Source organism: Oryzias melastigma, linkage group LG13, assembly GCF_002922805.2.
Source record: "Oryzias melastigma strain HK-1 linkage group LG13, ASM292280v2, whole genome shotgun sequence".
In the NCBI taxonomy this organism is placed as follows: Eukaryota; Metazoa; Chordata; class Actinopteri; order Beloniformes; family Adrianichthyidae; genus Oryzias; species Oryzias melastigma.
In genome coordinates this window covers 29,874,599-29,892,881 of record NC_050524.1, presented here as the reverse complement: position 1 = coordinate 29,892,881, position 18,283 = coordinate 29,874,599, and the positions used below count along the sequence as shown (strand labels likewise).

The 18,283-nt window shown below is 43.1% G+C and overlaps 1 protein-coding gene across 4 annotated transcripts in view; it reads left to right on the top strand.

Moving 5' to 3' along the window:
- Positions 1-18,185, top strand: part of git1 (G protein-coupled receptor kinase interacting ArfGAP 1) — a 33,191-nt gene extending 15,006 nt beyond the window's left edge. For 2 of the 4 annotated variants that reach the window (XM_024276533.2, XM_024276535.2), the window contains exons 5-21: positions 1,213-1,299; positions 1,388-1,518; positions 1,592-1,686; positions 1,762-1,804; positions 4,055-4,081; positions 6,485-6,533; positions 7,701-7,773; positions 8,243-8,340; positions 9,019-9,127; positions 10,067-10,191; positions 10,855-11,007; positions 12,301-12,627; positions 13,427-13,507; positions 14,282-14,358; positions 15,618-15,794; positions 15,875-15,938; positions 16,010-18,185. In XM_024276533.2, coding sequence (XP_024132301.1) covers positions 1,213-1,299; positions 1,388-1,518; positions 1,592-1,686; positions 1,762-1,804; positions 4,055-4,081; positions 6,485-6,533; positions 7,701-7,773; positions 8,243-8,340; positions 9,019-9,127; positions 10,067-10,191; positions 10,855-11,007; positions 12,301-12,627; positions 13,427-13,507; positions 14,282-14,358; positions 15,618-15,794; positions 15,875-15,938; positions 16,010-16,225 — 1,932 coding nt within the window. In that variant the 3' untranslated portion in view covers positions 16,226-18,185. The remainder of the gene's footprint in view (positions 1-1,212; positions 1,300-1,387; positions 1,519-1,591; positions 1,687-1,761; positions 1,805-4,054; positions 4,082-6,484; positions 6,534-7,700; positions 7,774-8,242; positions 8,341-9,018; positions 9,128-10,066; positions 10,192-10,854; positions 11,008-12,300; positions 12,628-13,426; positions 13,508-14,281; positions 14,359-15,617; positions 15,795-15,874; positions 15,939-16,009) is intronic. The other 2 variants (XM_024276534.2, XM_024276536.2) reach the window with 2 other exon arrangements.
- Positions 18,186-18,283: the final 98 nt, after the last annotated feature.

The following is an 18,283-nucleotide window of genomic DNA, read 5'->3' as shown; positions in this document are numbered from 1 at the left end:
ATCTACACACAAAAATCTTTAAAAATTACGCACAATTCAACACACAACACATCAGTTACACACAAATCTATCGTGAGTGATGCGTTTACATACTACTAGAATCCTCGTTCACCATAGTTTTCTTATCCGCTGTTTTAAACTTCGATTGTGAATATCCAGTAAAACTTAACATTTTCCCACTTTCTTAAAAATGATATATATATTCCTGAAATTTAATGTAATTGTCCAGACCATTCTAAAGCGGCTAAGAGGGGACTGGTGTGGTCCAGACCGCTCACTGGAAACGAGGCAGTAATGTAAAGGAAAGAATCCCAGTATGGATTAATGTGGTACTATGGGATTAGCTCAAGATTTAAAGGTTGTAGATCTGTGATGGCGTTTTAGACTCAGAAAGACTGAATCTGTGATCTCCTCTCAGTCAACTGCAAATATATTGTTTTTATTGTTTTATCAATTTTGTTGAGCAAAATCTGTAAAAAGCTCAAATTTTAGGTATTAACCTTTAAAGTCTCACTCCAACTTCATCTTTTGATCTTTTTTCAAATTATTCCCAGTGGTCGTTTTAATTATAATTATGTCATTTTCAGTCAAAATTAAAAATAAGACATAGTTTCTGCAGAGCGGCTGGAGTTTATTAAAAATTCACCTCTGGTGGGACTGTAGCGCAGAGCAACCCCCCTTGTTGTTGAGAGCTCTCTGTTTAGGCTCTCTCTTGCTACCTTACAGCCCCTCACAATGTCAAGCTAACATCACAAGTTTAGCAGAAATGGTGAGCAATGTTGGAGCGATCAGCATAAATTAGCTTTATTTCAAACCTGCTTTTTTCATCTGCTACAACAAAGAAATACTACATTGATACAATACTACAAATACAATAAAAAATAATACAGTTTTTAGCCTCTTTTTTTATATGTCTTTAAGGTCTTTTTGGGGAAAGTTTAGATATTTTTAATAGCTCATATGGAAAACACCACGAAATTATTGTGAGGCTTCATTTTCAGGACTTGTAAGTATTTGGGATTTTTGTGTCCAGATTGTTTCTATTCCAGATTTGCGTCCTCAGAAGAGAACACGCACATGTATTCTGACACAAAGTTATCTGGATGATGCAGCTCTGCCGTTTCCGGGGATTAACCAGACTTGTCAATTTCTATCCACTCTGTTTTGTTTTTTTCCTTTACCTTTTCCTCATTTTCTCTTTTTTTATGCTAGCAACTTCATTCGAGTGTGCGGACTGGGAGCTTAGAGACCTGTCTTCGGCTTTTGTCCCTCGGCGCTCAGGCAAACTTCTTCCATCCGGTGGGAAAAAATCTCCTTGCTTGACACTCATTTATGCAATTAGAATTGCTATGAAGTTATTCCTGACTGACCTTTTATCACTTTGCAGGAGAAAGGCACCACCCCACTCCACGTGGCAGCCAAGGCGGGGCAAATCTTACAAGCGGAGCTGCTGGTCGTGTACGGCGCAGATCCCGGAGCGCCTGACATTAATGGGCGCACGCCGATGGACTACGCTAGGTATAGTGAAACTAATGTGTAAAGATTAAAACCAGAGTAAATGGCTCTAAAATGGCAGATTTGTGTGTTGCAGGCAGGCGGGTCACATAGAATTAGCAGAACGTCTGGTAGAGTGTCAGTATGAACTGACTGACAGACTAGCCTTCTACCTGTGTGGCCGGCGTCCAGGTAAGTCGGATCCCTCTTTGGACGAATACCAGGGAACTCTACTTTCATCAAGTCACTTCTCTGATCTCTCCCCAGATCACAAAAATGGTCATTATATCATTCCTCAAATGGCAGACAGGTATGAATAGTTGTTTTTCTGTCTATGCGCTGGAAACATCTGTGGCTCGCTGCGGCCTCGTTTGCTAAAGCCTTAGTCACAGGGGGCTGACCCGGACGGTGCTGAGGGTTTTTGGGGTGTCCGGGCCTGTGGAGGGTCGTAGACAGGAGCGGTGTGTCTTACAGTTCTCTTGAGCCTCATATGGCCAACTCAAGGAACTCGTTGAAAATGAAGTGTTGTGCGTGTGTTAGGGGTGTGATGGATCACGGATTATCAGTGATCCATACGGATCACTAGCCACGGTTCGGCCCCACGTGTACGGCGGATCACATCCTTCCTCCCCTGCTGCCGCTGCTTACCTCGCGTGCATTATTATAATCAATTGTCTGTCAACACTGAACGCAGTTGGTGTCAAATTCATGAACTCTTTGTTTTAACAAGCGTCAAAGTTGCTTCTTGGTGACTATCCAAAAGTCTGTTAACCTGAAGCTCCCACCGCGTGTGGGAGGAGCTTCCATCAAAACTTTCTCTAACTCGTCCTGGGGGACACAGATACTGAGAGATTTATTTATGTTGAAGAGCTGAGGATCGATACATGTCTCCATGTTTGGGTTCAGATCTCTTATTGAGGAGCACCAACAGGGACAGCAGGCAGTATGGCAAGCCAAAAGGATCAAAAATCACCAGGAAAAGCTGTCATGGCAGCGCTTCACCTGCACATGTACTATGGATAATAATAATTATTTGAAACATTTAAATGCATGTTCAGCATTATTTTCTCTCAGTTCTTGTAGATTTGGTCTCCAGACGTGTAAATGTAATCTGAAACTACATGTTTTTACATTTTTGTTTATGTTCAAAGTTCAAACATGTGTGCATATTTATGCTTTGAAGTACTTCACATGTTTTCCCAAATACATGTTTTGAAACATAATTTTTTAAAAGTAATTTTAGGCTTTTATCTTCTTTTTTTTGTTTTGTTTTTTTACTTCTTACTGATCCAAAAAATGATCGGAACCGTGACCCTAAAACAGTGACACGATCCGAACCGTGGGTTTTTGTGATCCGTTACACCCCTATTGTGTTATGGAGTATTTGTAAGACTTGTAATGGTGTCATACGATGCTCTTACATCACAGTCTAGTCGTTAGTAAGGTGCGAGTACCGGCCTCTCTTAGACTACCTCGTTTCCATTGAGCGGTCCAGTCTGGTTTGATCCAGTACTTTGAGTTTCCATTGTTAAATGGACCCATTAAACAGTTCTGACCCGTACCTCTTGAGGACCCCCATCGGTTGTTGGTCCATAGAAAAATAGAACGGGACAGCTGGAGCGGAGTTGCAGAAAGTGATGATGACATTAGAAAGCACCAATATAGCGCTAAGCTAGCGATTCCTTTTTCCTCTTGATGGCGGTATTATTCTTAACCAAACGCAATCTTCTTTCAAACAACATTAAATTCCTGTTATACACGATGTACCACACGTAAAGCAATACAAAGACGAGCTGCTGGATGACCTCCATTGTTGTTGCTTTTCTAGTCGTCGCGCTACAATGATGTAATGACATGCTAGCTAGCTACACCACGCATGCTCTGTGAAAACAAACTGCTCAGTGGAAACGAGGCTAAATGCTGCATGCATGGAGTGTAGGTAGTATGCAAGTGTCCATAGGATGAGCAACCAAACTATCATCTGATTGTCTAACTTCAAACAGTCAGGCTGTACGCATGGACTCTGTAATGATCAGAACTCACAGCCACCTTGTGCAGTCTGGAGAACTCATACGACCCGTATCCACCTGTAAGGGCAGGTGTGACTAAGGCTTAAGCTTTTTTATTTCTTAAAATAATGATGAGGATGTTTGGTGCTGTGTCTGTAAAAGTGTTCACAAAGTCACGCTTTGGATATCAAGTTTTTTTTAAACTTGATCATGAATTGAGATTTCCTTTCAACAAAATCCAGTTTAGTGTCACATTAGTCAAATCTGAGGAAAGTTTCAAAACAAACCCAACTGGGGAATTGAAAGCCTTGGACTCTCGCAGCCAAACCGATGCACCAAAGCAGCTGTGGACTCCAGTGGGTCTTTCCTCTCGGCTATAATCTCTCTCTACCTGCATCTTCTGATCTGGTGACCGGTTCCTTAGTGAGGACTGTTTTGATGTTGCTTTTCTGTCCTGTCTTGCAGTATGTTATTTCTCCTTTCTCTCTGTTTCTCCTCCTTCTCTCACTCGCTTTCTGTTCTCTCCATTTTGCTGCGCTTGGTGGAGCCAGAGCTCGTCCTAAGTGCCCAACACAGAGGTATCTCTACTTTCTTTGTTCCTAAAAGTAGCATCCTTTGTGTTTATAGCTCCTCCCTCCGCTGTACTGTTTTCTTCTTTTCTGTTTTAATTTTTTAGTACAATATTGATTTTATAATTAAAGAGAATATGACTGAATCCTAATTCTTCCCTATGCCTCCAATTGTAGGAGCATTTTAAGGACTAGAGTGTCAGAAATGGTTTTTTTAAGGGCTAACTCTCACTGCGGAGGGATGCGGCCCCATCCCCAAAAGAGTGTTCCTCGTTCCGCTGTGTTGCGGGGGAGAAGCACTTTTTCTCAAGCAGGTGTGCTCTGAAGCACAGAAGTTTACATTTAAATCTAAGGAAGGGCTTTTAGTTTTAGCAGGGCCTTTTTAAAGTTATAAAACCGATGTTATGTATTTACGTGCTGCTTCGTGTTAGCATAACTGACTGGCCACTATTGATGACATCATCGAGTGGGAGTGACGTCCAAATTGACGATTTTTTTTCCATTACTCTCCGTTTGGAGGGCTAAATGAAGGGGAAGAATTCAGATTCAGCCTTTATAAATGGGATCTCTTTTTTTTTTTACTGGCATCTAAAAGTTTCTGAAACTCGTGGCGATAATTTAACACACAGAAGTTATAAAATGATTTTCATTTCCTGTCTATGGTAGACACTCTCGAAAGGAAATGTTTCAATGAAATAGTTTCTTGAAAGCTATTTACTGCTGAAAAGGTCTCTCAGGTTTTGGTCAACATATTGCTGAAACCTTATGGTCTCTTATGGGGTCCATATGACCCGACCCATAAATTGATGTGTTGATCCCGCCCATGTCAAATGTGCACAGGATTTTATGTCTTCCACGGACACCAGTGAAGATAAAAAAATCCTTAAAAATGTTTTTTTCGTGGGGTCCAGATGACCCCACTTTTAATGTAAACAAGCCTAGGATAGCACGAGGGATATGCTACGTTCACACGCGGACAAGCGGCCACTTCTAATCAAAAGTCTGTAAATACTTGGATTTGCACATATAAGGCTTCCATATTCATAGCTATACAGGTTTCTACGACCGTTTTTGGGCTATACATCACATACCATAAAAACAAAGGACATTCAACCCCTCCCCTCTCGTGTTCCACGTAGGAAGTATCTACTGGCTCCAAGAAGTCAAAATCCCATAGAGTTCTATTAAGAAATATGTAATAGTTATTTTATTTGTCAGAATAACCATCCATGCTCTGATACATCCTTCTTAACACGTTCTTTCTAATCCAAACTTTAAAAATATTTTTTTTTATTGCAAGTTATAAACTGAAAAAGCATGTGATGCCTGCTGGCCCCACTTCAAACATTTGATTGACAACTTCTCCAACAAACTTACTCATGATTGCCGACAGTTACCCTAAAAGCGTGACTCAGACGACTCGGACCAATCACTGTGGTCATGCTCCAAAATGATGGCGCCCGAACCAGGAAACAATGGAGACAGATTTGGCCTGGAGAGGCATTTTCTTTGGGTGACGTCAACACCTCTCTGTCCATTGTTTCTACAGTCTATGCTTTTTGTACGAAACGCCCGGCCACTGAACAAGCGTTAAAAGTCAACCGGGTTGAACTTTAACCAATCTGAGACTTGGACTCAATAGTGACATATTGATGACGTCCCCTTTCATTCACAGAAGTGCCAACCATTTGAAAAAGGACAATGAAAGAGAAATTAGTAATCGCTGGAATTCTATGACTCCAGGATTTGATCATGTGTTGGAATAGAGCTATGAAAGAAAAACCTTTCACACCAAGACTCTTCCAAGTGTAGGTGTTGGACATGCGCTGGTATCGGTAGCACCTATCCAGTGTGAACTCCATGGGCTAAACACATTCAAGAAGGCACTTTTAGTGTTCTTGACTATTAGACAATATCAGAGGGCCTTCCGATATTGTAGTTGGGTTTAATATTCAACCCAACTACTTAATATCCAAATTTTCTCTTATTTAAGTTAGTCTTTATGGACAAATGGAGGTTTTCTTTTCCTTCTTTATCGTAGAGGGGCAGCAGTTCATTATCCGTCCACAGATTTATTTTTATACAAGCCTCCTTTAGGGGTCAAGATTCTGCAGAGATTCACTCAAATCGTTGGAAGTTTTACATTTTTTATTTGGTTTTTAACTGGTTTCTGAAGTCGTCCAGCTCATTTGACTTCCCACCTGCTTCCTCAGTAGCTCCTCTGTCAGGATCCAGCTCCAGCGCATGTTTTGAACCTGCCTTCTCATTGGTAGAGGACTTCCCCATTTCCTGTCCCACATCCCGCTTGTAGTTGATGTCTTTGCGCTTTTCTCCCGCTCTCCCTGACCCCACAACACTTACTGATTTGACTTTATGCTGCTCATGGTTCTGTTTTCTGTTTTCCTCCCAAAGTTTGGACCTCTCAGAGCTAGCGAAGGCTGCCAAGAAGAAGCTTCAAGCGGTGAGACGACTTTTCAGTCACTGGAAGTTGTGATCTTTCTCAAGATGGTGATGGATTAGGGTGGATTCAGTTTCAATAAAAGATTTAGAAGCTACAGTTTGTTCATCATTATCATTTGTTTTTTTATTTCATTCCCACTAAACAGTAAAACACGGATACCCTTTTTGTGACAGTGAAACGGAAAGAAGAAAATGTGTCATTTCTGCTCCTAATGCTTTAATACATTTACCCCTTTATTCTAGCGCATTTTTTTTTTACTTTTTTCTCATAAATTTCTATTTTTTCTCATAAAATGACATCTTTCTCTTATTCTACCATTTTAATCTCATATATTTTTACATTTTCTAAAAAAATTACAACTTTTTCTGTACATTCTTTACTTTTTCACTTACATTTGCTATATATTTCTCTTAAAATTATATTTTTCTTATAATTTTGACCCTTTATTTTAATACATTTTTGACTTTTTTCTAATAAAATTAAATGTTTTTCCCTCATTCTACCATTTTAATCTCATACATTTCTAAATTTTCTAATACATTTACAACTTTTTTTCCTGTACATTTTTTACTTTTTCACTTAAATTTGCAATTTTCTTCTTGTGAAATTCAAACTTTTATAATAATTTTGCTGCTTTTCTTATAAATTTATATTTTTTTCTTGTAAAATTAATTTTTTCCTTATTCTACCACTTTATTCTCACACATTTTTTAAATTTTCTGATAAATATACAACTTTTTTTCTTGTAAATTCTTTTATTTTTCACTTAAATTTGCAATATTTTTCATATGAAGTTACAAATTTTTAAAATGTATTTTACCACTTTTTTCTCTAACATTTTTAACTTTTTTCTCATCAATTTGCAACATTTTTCTCATAAAATTACAACTTTTTTCCCCAATTTTACCACCTTATTTTTACTTTTTTCTTATAAATCTATTTTTCTCATAACATTATGACTTTTATTATTATAATTTTATCACTGTATTCTTGGAAGTTTGTTATATCTTTTTCTGGTGGCCCAAATACTTTGTCTTACATTTTAGATTCTGTGTCCTCTGTTCTTATTTTCTATGTTTTTGTAGCCTTTCAAAGAAATCTAGAATAAACGCCGCGCTGTCGAGTGTGAGGCCTGATGATGTGGTGAAGTCATTGTTTGTGTTCCAGCTTAACAATCGGTTGTTTGAGGAGTTGGCGATGGACGTCTATGACGAGGTGGACCGCAGAGAGAACGATGCCGGTGAGCTGGAACTCTTCTCATTCATGGAGTTCAGCTTAAAACAATCCAGTAGAAACGATTCCACCCAGAAGAAAAAACCCTCCAAAGTGAGCCGGAGAGTGAACGCTAGAGGAAGACTGGAGTGGAGGAGGAGGAGAGTCAAACTCTCCTCCTCTGCTCTCTCCATTCCTCCTTTTTCTTCTCGGTCTTTCCTTCGGTAACAACCATTGTGCTTTTTGACAGAAGGCACCGCAGGTAAGCAGGAAGGATACACCCACACAAACACACACTCCAGCTGTGCACAGAGGGATTAGCTAAGAGCAAAACTATGATCTGGATTCAGATTTGACTTCCTGGATGTTGTCATGAGAGCGTGGGTGGAAAGAGTGGACGTTTGGACGTGTGTTTGGTCAAAATGACCTTCATTTGAAATGAAAAACAAACATCCGTTTTTAGTCTTGTGTATTGTTCCCTCTGTCTGTGTTTCCAGTGTGGTTGACGACACAGAACCACAGCACTCTGGTAACAGAACGAAGCGCCGTTCCTTTTCTGCCAGTCAACCCCGAATACTCCGCCACACGCAACCAGGTCAGTGCACGGCTCCGACTCTTCTCTTTGTGAAGGCATGTTTGCCTTCAACCTGCAGAAGGACTGATTCATTTTTTTTGTTTTAAAACCCTTAAGATGAGAAATAAAACAAACATTTAAGTCAGCTAAGAAGTATTTATGACAGCGGGGCGAGACAGAGCTTGAAATCGGTGCTGGATGGGCTTCAGCTGTTAGACACAGCTACCCCTCCGAGCCCCCCCCCCCTACTACTAACTGTGCTGGGGAGTCAAAATGCCACATGGCCACTTGCACGGCTCCTCCACATGTGTGCGGCTCTTTGGCGTAAACACTGACTTCTGACTTTGAAATGGAGCGTGCACACCCGGAAACACGTAGCCGCGGTTTCTTTGGCCCCGTTCAGTCGACCGCTGTGGTTGGGAGATGTACTGTTCATGCTGGAAGAGCAGCAGGGAATAAAATAACTCCTCTTTTTCTCTGTTTGTCCTGAAAATGTACGGAAACCCGTTTCCCCCTGTGGAGCAGATTACTTTAAGCCTAATGTAAGCCTAACTTTAAGCCTAAGGTATAATAAATGAGTAGCTTGTGCTATGAGCAGCACATGCTAGCCGAGCTGCTGACTGTGAGCCGTCCTCTGCAGACTTCTTGTTATGCATCTGTTTTAAACTTTACTAAGTGCTGGTTTTGTTCATCACTCAGGGACGTCAGAAACTGGCCCGATTCAACGCCCGGGAGTTTGCCACGCTCATCATCGACATTCTGAGCGACGCCAAACGGAGGCAGCAGGGCAAGGGTCTGAGTCCTACTGGTGAGACGGGCTCACTGACAGATCACCTGTCAATGTCATGTGACTTGATGCTGTGCTACCGGAGATGTGACTGGCAAAAAAACAAAAAAGAGAGATGTGACCGGCAGCATGGAATAGCACACACTCTTCAAATTACCTTAACTCTGCAATCATTTGCACAATTAACTTAAGTGCAGCCGACTTTGGCATAAAACTGATTTTTTTTCTGCATCAGAATCGGTGGGTTTATGTTAATTGTGTAAATACTTAACTTATGTAAAGTATTGCATGCTACCGCAAACTGGGTTTTTGGTATCAGAATCGGTGGGTTAATCGTGTTAACGCTTAACTTATTTAAAGTTTTTTCACGTTAGCGTAAAACTGCGTTTTTGCGTCAGAATCTGTGGGTTTATGTTAATTGCATAAACACTTAACTTATTTAAAGTATTTTCATGTTGGCGTAAAACTGCGTTTTTTGGTATCAGAATCGATGGGTTAATTGTGTTAACACTTTACTACTGTGAAGTATTGTGTGTTTGCGTAAAACTGTTTTTTTGTGTGTCTGAATCGGTGGTTTTACGTTAATTGCATAGACGATTTACTCCCAGTAAGTGTTGTATATCAGCACAAAGCTGCTTTCCTCAACTTCCAAAACCTGTTAGCATTACATTGATTGTGTAAAGGATGAAAGAGTTATGTTAATTCAAAGAATGTGAAGCTAAAGCTCTAGTGTTCACGATTGAACCTGATTGTAGTTTAGACATCAAAAGACGGCATCAAAGCAGAACAACAGGAAGTCACCCCTAATGATATCGACTGATTGGAGGATGATAAACAGTTTCATCACAAGAAGGAAAAACTTTTAGGATCTCATTAAACATCCAATGCCAATTTTCCTTAAACTGAAGATCCACACTAGAGACAATTCGATTTTTTTCACTGAACTTTTTTCTTTTTCAGACCCGTTGGACCTGGGCATCGATGATGATCAGCACGACTACGACAGTGTAGCCTCTGATGAAGATACAGACAGCGAGCTCACCACCCAGAACAACAACAACACGCAACGCAGCAACCGTGCAAAGGTACAGACCCAGACTTGAGCTTCTGTTTCAATGCTGCCACCATTGTTATTTTAATCTCTTACTAGTTATCATCTCCAGTTGTCAATCAGACAATTAATGCAAAATTCCAGTCCCTGTGAATCCTCCCCTGAAAGACTACCTTTCCCAGAATGCTTTGTGGGATGGAGCCACAGTCAGGACTGCCACATAGCTCCTGACTGACATCATCAGCTATTCCGAGTCCTCCTCAAAGAGCCTTTGTTCCTTCTGTGAGAGTTTGTGTAATTTGCAGCGAGAGGAAAAAGAGATGAAATGAAACCAAAAAAGGCTTTGAGAGTTCTGCTCAAAGACAAGCTAACGAATGAACGACCGTCTTTTGCCTGTGGAGCAGTTCAAAAGCAACGTTTTCAAATGTGAAGAATGCAGGGATTTGGTTGTAAATGGTGGAGTTAAACAAACTAGTCCATGAAAGACAGTTGAGCAGTCTGAGCGTCCTTCAGGGTGACAGGAAGTGGGGGAGGAGGGGGCTCTGACAGCAAGAACCAAAGCTCCACTGTCTTCATGGGACCCTCGTCCTCTCACTCAGCTGGAGGCTTAGTTTACCCAGAACTCCTTGCAGCATGTCCTCACTTTACTCTGCTCCACGTTGTCCCGTCCACCTGTTTGTCCCCCGTTGACCTGCAGAGCATGGACTCGTCCGACTTGTCCGACGGCCCCATCACCCTGCAGGAGTACCTGGAGGTGAAGAAAGCTCTGGCCTCCTCAGAAGCCAAGGTGCAACAGCTGATGAAGGTCAACAACAACTTGAGCGAGGAGCTCCGGCGCCTTCAGAAGGAGGTACGGGGAAGGACCAGGAGACACGAGGGAGAGGCTGTGATGGAGAAAACAATCATTTGAATCCATTTGATCATTTTCAAGCTGTTTTTTGTATTTATTTTAGGTTAAAAAAGTTATTTTTAAGCATAAGAGTTTAACCACTTTATTAGTAAAAGTTCAATTTTAAAGCAATAATTATGTGAAATTAAATCTTTGATTGATTTTTAGAATAGAAATTGAAAAATAAACACCATAATGTTACAAAAGGGTAACCAAACCCCAAATCAACTTTTTTGTCTGCTGACCTCTATAAATGGGGCTTTAAAAGTGCCGTCTGCTGGTCATTGCCAAATTGTTTGGAAAATATAGTCTAAAACAGTCTGTGTGGTGCCCCCTACAGGTTGTAAAGAGGTATTACAGTTGAATTTTGTGATTGGTCAAACCATTTAAGTTTCAGAAGTCTGCCGTCATGATCTGCAGCTCCTGTAATGATAACAGTCCAGCCCCCAAGCCCCGCCTCTCTGACTGAATTATTAAATTTCACTTGTGGGCGGAGTCAGCCTCCAACCTCCCTGTTTGGTTACGCTTTAAATAAAATCCCTCAAAATTAGGCTTTTCACAGCAATAATTTGGTTAAAAAACTGTGATTAAATTGATGGATTAATAAAAGGTCACGATGAATTAATCGCACAAAAATGAATCGCATAAACATTAGAAGCAGAATAACAAATGAGAAACTCTGAGACAGAATGAGAGCAATGAGGAGAGCATTTATTACATGGATATTTTATTAGAAATATGTCATTTTTATAATCCTTTCTGGGGGAGTTTTTTATGAAACCTAAAGTGTTGCTGTGTGAATCTGAGAGGCTGCAAACACGCTTTTCTCATCATGTCTGACGTTGTGGTTCATCTCATTTGTCCCTCATCTTTTACTGTGACCATTCATCTGTGTTTTTCTCTGAGAATTCAGGAAAAAAGATCAGAAACTAACATTAAGGTGCTGCATATGTGTAAAGTCAAATTTGGAAAGTAGAAAAACAAGCCAAACCGTGTCTGTAAGGAGCAGCAGCAGCAGCAGCAGCAGCAGCAGCAGCAGCAGCAGCAGCAGCAGCAGCATTATTCTGCATCTCCTCATAGTGTTTTCATTCCCCTACTGACTGTGTGGAAATCCCTGTTTTCTTATGACTGTGAGGTCTTTCAGGCATGTTTTTGACCATTCAGTTTATGCCCCCCCATTCCTACAACCTCCCCATGTTCCTCCCTCCATCCCTCCCTCCCTCCATCTTGTCACCCCCCCTTGCCTTCTTATAGATTACCCGGATGCAGACAGAGAACAGTGTGCTGCGGGGGTGCCAGCAGGCTGGGGGGGCAGCTGGCCATGGGGCAGGAGGAGGTGGAGGGGGAGGACACTGGCCGGGGGGTGGAAAGCAAGTGGGCGGAGGAGGCTCTGCCGGGCCGGGGATGGACGCCCCATCGCTCTCCGTGCCCCCCTCGGCCGCCCCTCACTCCCACCCCCACTGGAGGGAGCGCCAGGCCTACTCCATGTTCGAGCCAGGGGCCGTTCCCGGCCCCACGGCCCATGGCCCCCCAGCCCTGGACTCCCTGGCAGCCCGCCTGCAGCCCCTCAACTCAGCTAGCGTAAGTTAGAGCCCCGCCCCCTCCGGATGCTTTTCCACTTCCCGTTTCTCTTCCCGATCGACCGTCGTCGGCCGAGGTGATGCGTGGAAATCCTCCCTTTCTCCGTCACCTGCTGCTTCCATTTGTTGTGCACAGCACCCCCTCTGCCCCTCCATAGAGGGTGCAGTGCACAAACATGACCACAAGGGGGCGAATGGGGGGTGGAATGTTTTCTCTGCCTGCTGGTTTCTCACAGCTCCTCTCTTCCTGCACCCTCCATAACACGGCCCCTACTGCTGCTTCACCTCAACTCACATCAGAGCATGCTCTCATCTCCACTGCAGTTTCTCCACTAAAACAACAACTGCAGCTCTGTTTAGGGGTTTCTGATCAGTATTTAGTCAGGGGGATAACTCAGTGTCTGACCGTCTGTTCACACCTGTTTGTCTTTGTGTGTCCGCCTTGGCCTTCTCGCTCTCTGCAGTGCGACCGTGCATCCTCTGGATGTAAGCATTCTGTCTGTCACTGCTTTGTTCACCGCTTCATCTGAGGAGGTTTAGCCCATTTTAGATGCTTGAAATCAGCATAAATGAGTGATTAGCTCTTAGGTTAGTAGTAGTCAAATAATCACCAGTGTAGTTAGAGCTGGTTTGTTGGATGATAAGTGGCGCTCAGGATGTGCTGATGTGAGAGCTGCTCTTATGATCTGGTGCTTCCTCCTCCTGTTTCTTTCTGTTTTTGATCCTTTCTTTGATTTTAGCTTGGTAGTCACCTCTGTTCTGTGTCCACTCTTCATCCTTGTTTTCCTCCGTCTTCCCAGGTGAGAAAAGGTGTCACGGGGGGTCCAGGCACCTATGGAGGCCAACCTCTGTCCGGTTCCATAGAGGTGGGCAGATACATGGTGAGCTGACGTTTAGGGATTTTCAAACTCAATTTACCTTACCAGACACAGAGTCTGGCTGAGGCTGGGCTGTATGAGGTTCCATTTGTGCCAAAAACATGTTTTTGTGTCCACTGTCTAGGTCTTTGGTCCATTGTCTACAGAACAAGTTTATTGAACATATATTGGACGTCTCTGAATATTGTCTTTTGGCTTCTTAGAGCCAGCGGGTACTTCCTGTTTGGAACCCAAAGGAGTCACTCAGTCCACTTCTCACATACAGTCAATGGTTATTTTCTTAAAGTGGACAGATACTTGTTGGATTTTTTATGTTACTCTTCATCTTTAGTTGTAGTTCTTGTTTATTGATGGCTCTTCATGCTTTTATTTTGTAAAACTGCCGTGGAACTCCAGGCCTCGAGGGCTTGTGCTCCAACAAACTTTGCCCTATAGCCCAAACACACCTGAGAAAGGTAATCACAGCAGGATGCTGGCTGTCGAGGCCTGCAGTTCAAACCCCCCATCATGTTAACACTATCATGTTTCAGTTTGTCAGCAGTGAAGAAAATCTCTTTCTTGGAAACACTGTTGTGGTAGAATGAGCATGACTGAGCAGTTCATTCTCCCGAGGGACACTGAAGGTCACGTGTAGAGCTCCTCATGGGGATGCTCTTCAGCCTCTGAGGAGACTTTGACGAGAAAACAACACCGTTTTTCTGTCGCTTATCTTGCTCTAAATACAGCAGATGTTGGATCTGGATCGACTTTGATCTCCTCTGATGATTATATCTGCAGGTGCCTAAACCAGAGAAGCATGGCAGTGGCACCGACAGCGACTACGACAACACGCACACGTACGACCCATCATTAAGGTCAGTATCCTCACACCTAATGGGATTTGTGCCGCGGGGGCGTCTACTTTCAGTGTACAGATCCTGTCAGAGGTGTTATTGATCGGTGGGTGGAGTCCAAAACCAACACAAAGGAGAAGTTGATTGTTGTGGTTTATTCTCCTCCTGAACTTTACCATATTTTTCCCTATATGTATAAGACAAGAATTAGAAAAGTCAGCTAATTTTATTCTTAGTGGGTCACAGAGGGACAGAAGTACCGCTGACAGCAGCCATCCTTCAGCTCCTGACTGGCCCTCTCTTTCTTGTGCTCGGTTTCTTAAAATAATACCAAAAAGTCCACCAGGGGGCGCTTCAAGTGAGCTTGAAATTGAAATGTAAGGATGCCGTTGTGAAAACATCATCAATTTTTACCAGACCAATACGTTTTTAGCCTAAATGCCAAAAAACATAGTTGCGGGGTACAGCACGAACACGGTGTGCACTTTCTTTGCTGCTTTTCTGCACGCAGCGGGGAGGGTCTCCTCACATGCTCTCACCAGATACTCCGCTGACAGAGCGGCCGTGAACAAACATTCACTAGATGTGTCTGTGTTTTCTAAAGTAGACACAGACAGTGCACTGTTTCTAATGTAACAAAAACATGGATTTTAAGGTGCTAACAGTAGTAACCGGTCCAAACACCGCACTAAAATACACCAGATTCTAATGTCTGACCATCCAAATGAGAAGTCTAGCGGCGTTATTGATCCAACAGGTGTGTATTCTAGTGGTCCACAGGTGACTAAAGTGTTGATTATCAAAGATAAGTCCAGGAAATTTTAATAATTAAATTAAATAATTTTCATTATTTTTAATTATTTTAATGTTGGATAGGGTGTTAAATTAACAAATTGTGTTGTAAATTGGTTAAAAAAAAGTTTTTTTAAGAAAATCTAAAGATATAGTTGTTTTAAAATAGCTATCTATCATAGATTATAAGGTAATGTATAGATTACTACCATGAATGCCATATCGAGATACTATCGGTATCGTGAGTCATGTATCAGGAATCACATCGTATCGGGAGTTACCCTGAGATTCCCAGCCCCAGTATGGATACACAAGTTCAGCTTCCGGCTACAGTTATGACATTTCCACTTCGGGCTAATGAGTGCAAGGCTGTTTGGGCTCCATATTTCCTGCTAGCAGGTCGTTTAAGAATCTGTGTTTAACTTCTGTAAATGTAGCACGAACAATGATTGGAGAGGGTTTGAAGTGTTCTGTCTGTGTTTCTAAAGTATGGGTCGCAGCAGTGAGGAAGAAGGTCGCGGTGAGTCTGAGGACGGAGGGGGTGGGGAGGGGGGAGAGCCGGACCCCACCCTGCCCTGCACTGAGGATGTCATACTGAAGACCGAGCAGGTGACCAAGAACATCCAGGAGCTCCTCCGAGCGGCACAGGAGTTCAAACACGACAGGTAGGAGAGTGACGAGCCACGCCCACACCGACGGAGTTTCTGGAACCAGACGAGACTAAAGAAGTCAAATCTTTCTGCAGTTTTGTCCCGTGTTCTGAGAAGATCCACTCTGCAGTCACGGAGATGGCCTCCCTCTTTCCTAAAGTAAGTTTTTTTTTCCTTTATTGATATTCTTTTCTAAAAGTGGGAGGAGCTAACTCCTCCCCTGTGTGCAGCGGCCGGCTCTGGATGCGGTCCACTGCTCGCTGCGCCTGCTGGCCTCCAGCGCCTCGCGGCTGCAGGTGGAGTGTCGCAAGGCGGTGCCGTCGGAGTCCGGCGCGCCGGCGGTGGACTACCAGCTCCTCACGCAGCAGGTCATCCAGTGCGCCTACGACATAGCCAAGGCCGCCAAGCAGCTGGTCACCATCACCACCCGGGAGAAGAAGCAGTGACGGAGAGAAAGAGGCGGAGAGGGCGGAGCATCCAGGTCAGGCCAAAGGACAGATGCATGAAAAATAACCTGACGAAATGACTTTTTTTCAAAATAAAAACACTACAATGGACAGGAAAGAGAAAGCTCGCCACGTGGAAGTGAGAGTGGGATTATGGGAGTTACAGCCTGCAGCCACCTCAGTCGGAATGTATGAATAGCCGCTGAAACTGAGGGGGTACAGGAAGACCCACGCTGGGAGATGTACAGTGACCCGGACTCTGCAACGTTACCACTTTATTTATTCTCTGCGTCTCCTCCTCTCCTCTGGCGGTCTCTGCCCCCCGCCCCGCCCCGCCCCGACAGCTTCAACGGGGAGCATGACCCGGCATGTTTCCGTTCCTTCTCTCCTTTCCGTTTGCAGATCAGGTTTTTGAAGACAAACTTTTTTTGTTTTTACTGACTCAAACACTTAACACTGGAATAATTGTGAATTATTGTTAATGTCTGTTTTTTTTGTATTGATAATTTTACTCTTGATTTAAGTGTTAATATATGTTTGGTTGAAATGGTTCCGAGCAGGAGGGGTGCAGCAGACCCACTCTGAGTTCTTAAACCTCCATCGTGTGGATGTGTCGGAGGCCAACTCTTGCCAAAGGAGAGTCGATGCTGGTTGGATCCTTCATGCTATCCCTCTTTTCTTTTTTTTACTTGATTACTCTTAAAAATGTGTGGAATCATCTCAGGATCTCACGATCTTTGTCGGTGCCAAGTAGAGGAACGACGGACGGTCCAGTTTTTCGCATGAGGCTCCGCCCCTCCATTTACACAGCAGCCATCCTTTAGCGTGCATGCTAGTGGCAGACAGGCGCAGGTACTTTTTTTTCTGGGCATAAACACTACAAAGCTTTATACACAAATACTAGTTTGTCTTTAAGGCTGTCCACACTGAACTCCACCAACAGGGGGCACCAATGGGAACAAATCTCCCCGCATCGCTTTTAACCCTCGTGGTCGTACTGTGCCAAACAAATATGGCGGTTTGGTCCAAGGAGCCTTTTTTCCAGCTTTCATGATTGTCTTCCTCCTCTCCAGGTTGAACTTGAACTGTTTCCATGTTTCTGGAAGTGCTTGTGGTTTCAGGATGGGATCACAGCGGCTGCGCCTCGGAATGTGCTGCCTTTTAGCAAGGCACTCTTACTGTTAACCCCTTAACGCCTGAGTTTATTCCCAGCTATGAAAAACGATATTCACTCGTGGTTTTGCTTTTAAGTAAATGCTACTTTTAGGTAATTTTATAGCTTTGTCGCATATTTGAGACAACTGGCATTAAGGGGTTAAAGTTTTCTTTTTTGATTTTTTTTCTGTAGTGACTTAATGCTCATTTCTGTGGGGATTTCACAGTAAAATAACATCTCCTGACTGACGAACACACAACCAGAACTCATAAAACTGTTAAGATTAGAGCCATATATATATGAACAAACTTGTTTTTTTCTTCCTATATTTGTGTCTTTATTGGCCTCTAAGGGGGGGCTGTGATGGCTGGTCACCAGGTTTCAGGTGTTACTCTACGATGTCCCCTCCCCCTTCTGTGTACATTTTCTTTCTGGAATCCAAGCTTGTCGGAGGAGGAGGAGCCACAGGACGGACAGCGTTGTGGTCTTTGTTGCACTATTTTCAAACACTAGCCCATTAAAGTATGTGCAAGTACGTTTTGATATGTGGGACACGGGATGGGATTGTGTGGGGATAGACCTGAAGCACACTTTAGTTTAGGACTAGAATCATCTCAACAGAAGGGCGGGACGGAGGCCGAACACGCACATGGCCTCTCCTCCCTCCAGCTAGCGAACACTACGTAGGGTGCTCGTACATGTGGGACGCTTCCATCCGCTCGTCGACTTTCTACGGTTCAGCGTTTAGACACACCCTAAGCTTATCAGTTCGACCAATCCACGTGCAAGTTACAAAAAATGCTGCCAGTTCTCCCAAACCCCGCCCCTCTTTGGTTATGTCAAAGCAAAGGGGCGTGGCCTGTGCTGATGGGTGTCCCTGTGATTTTTTTTTTTTTTTTTTT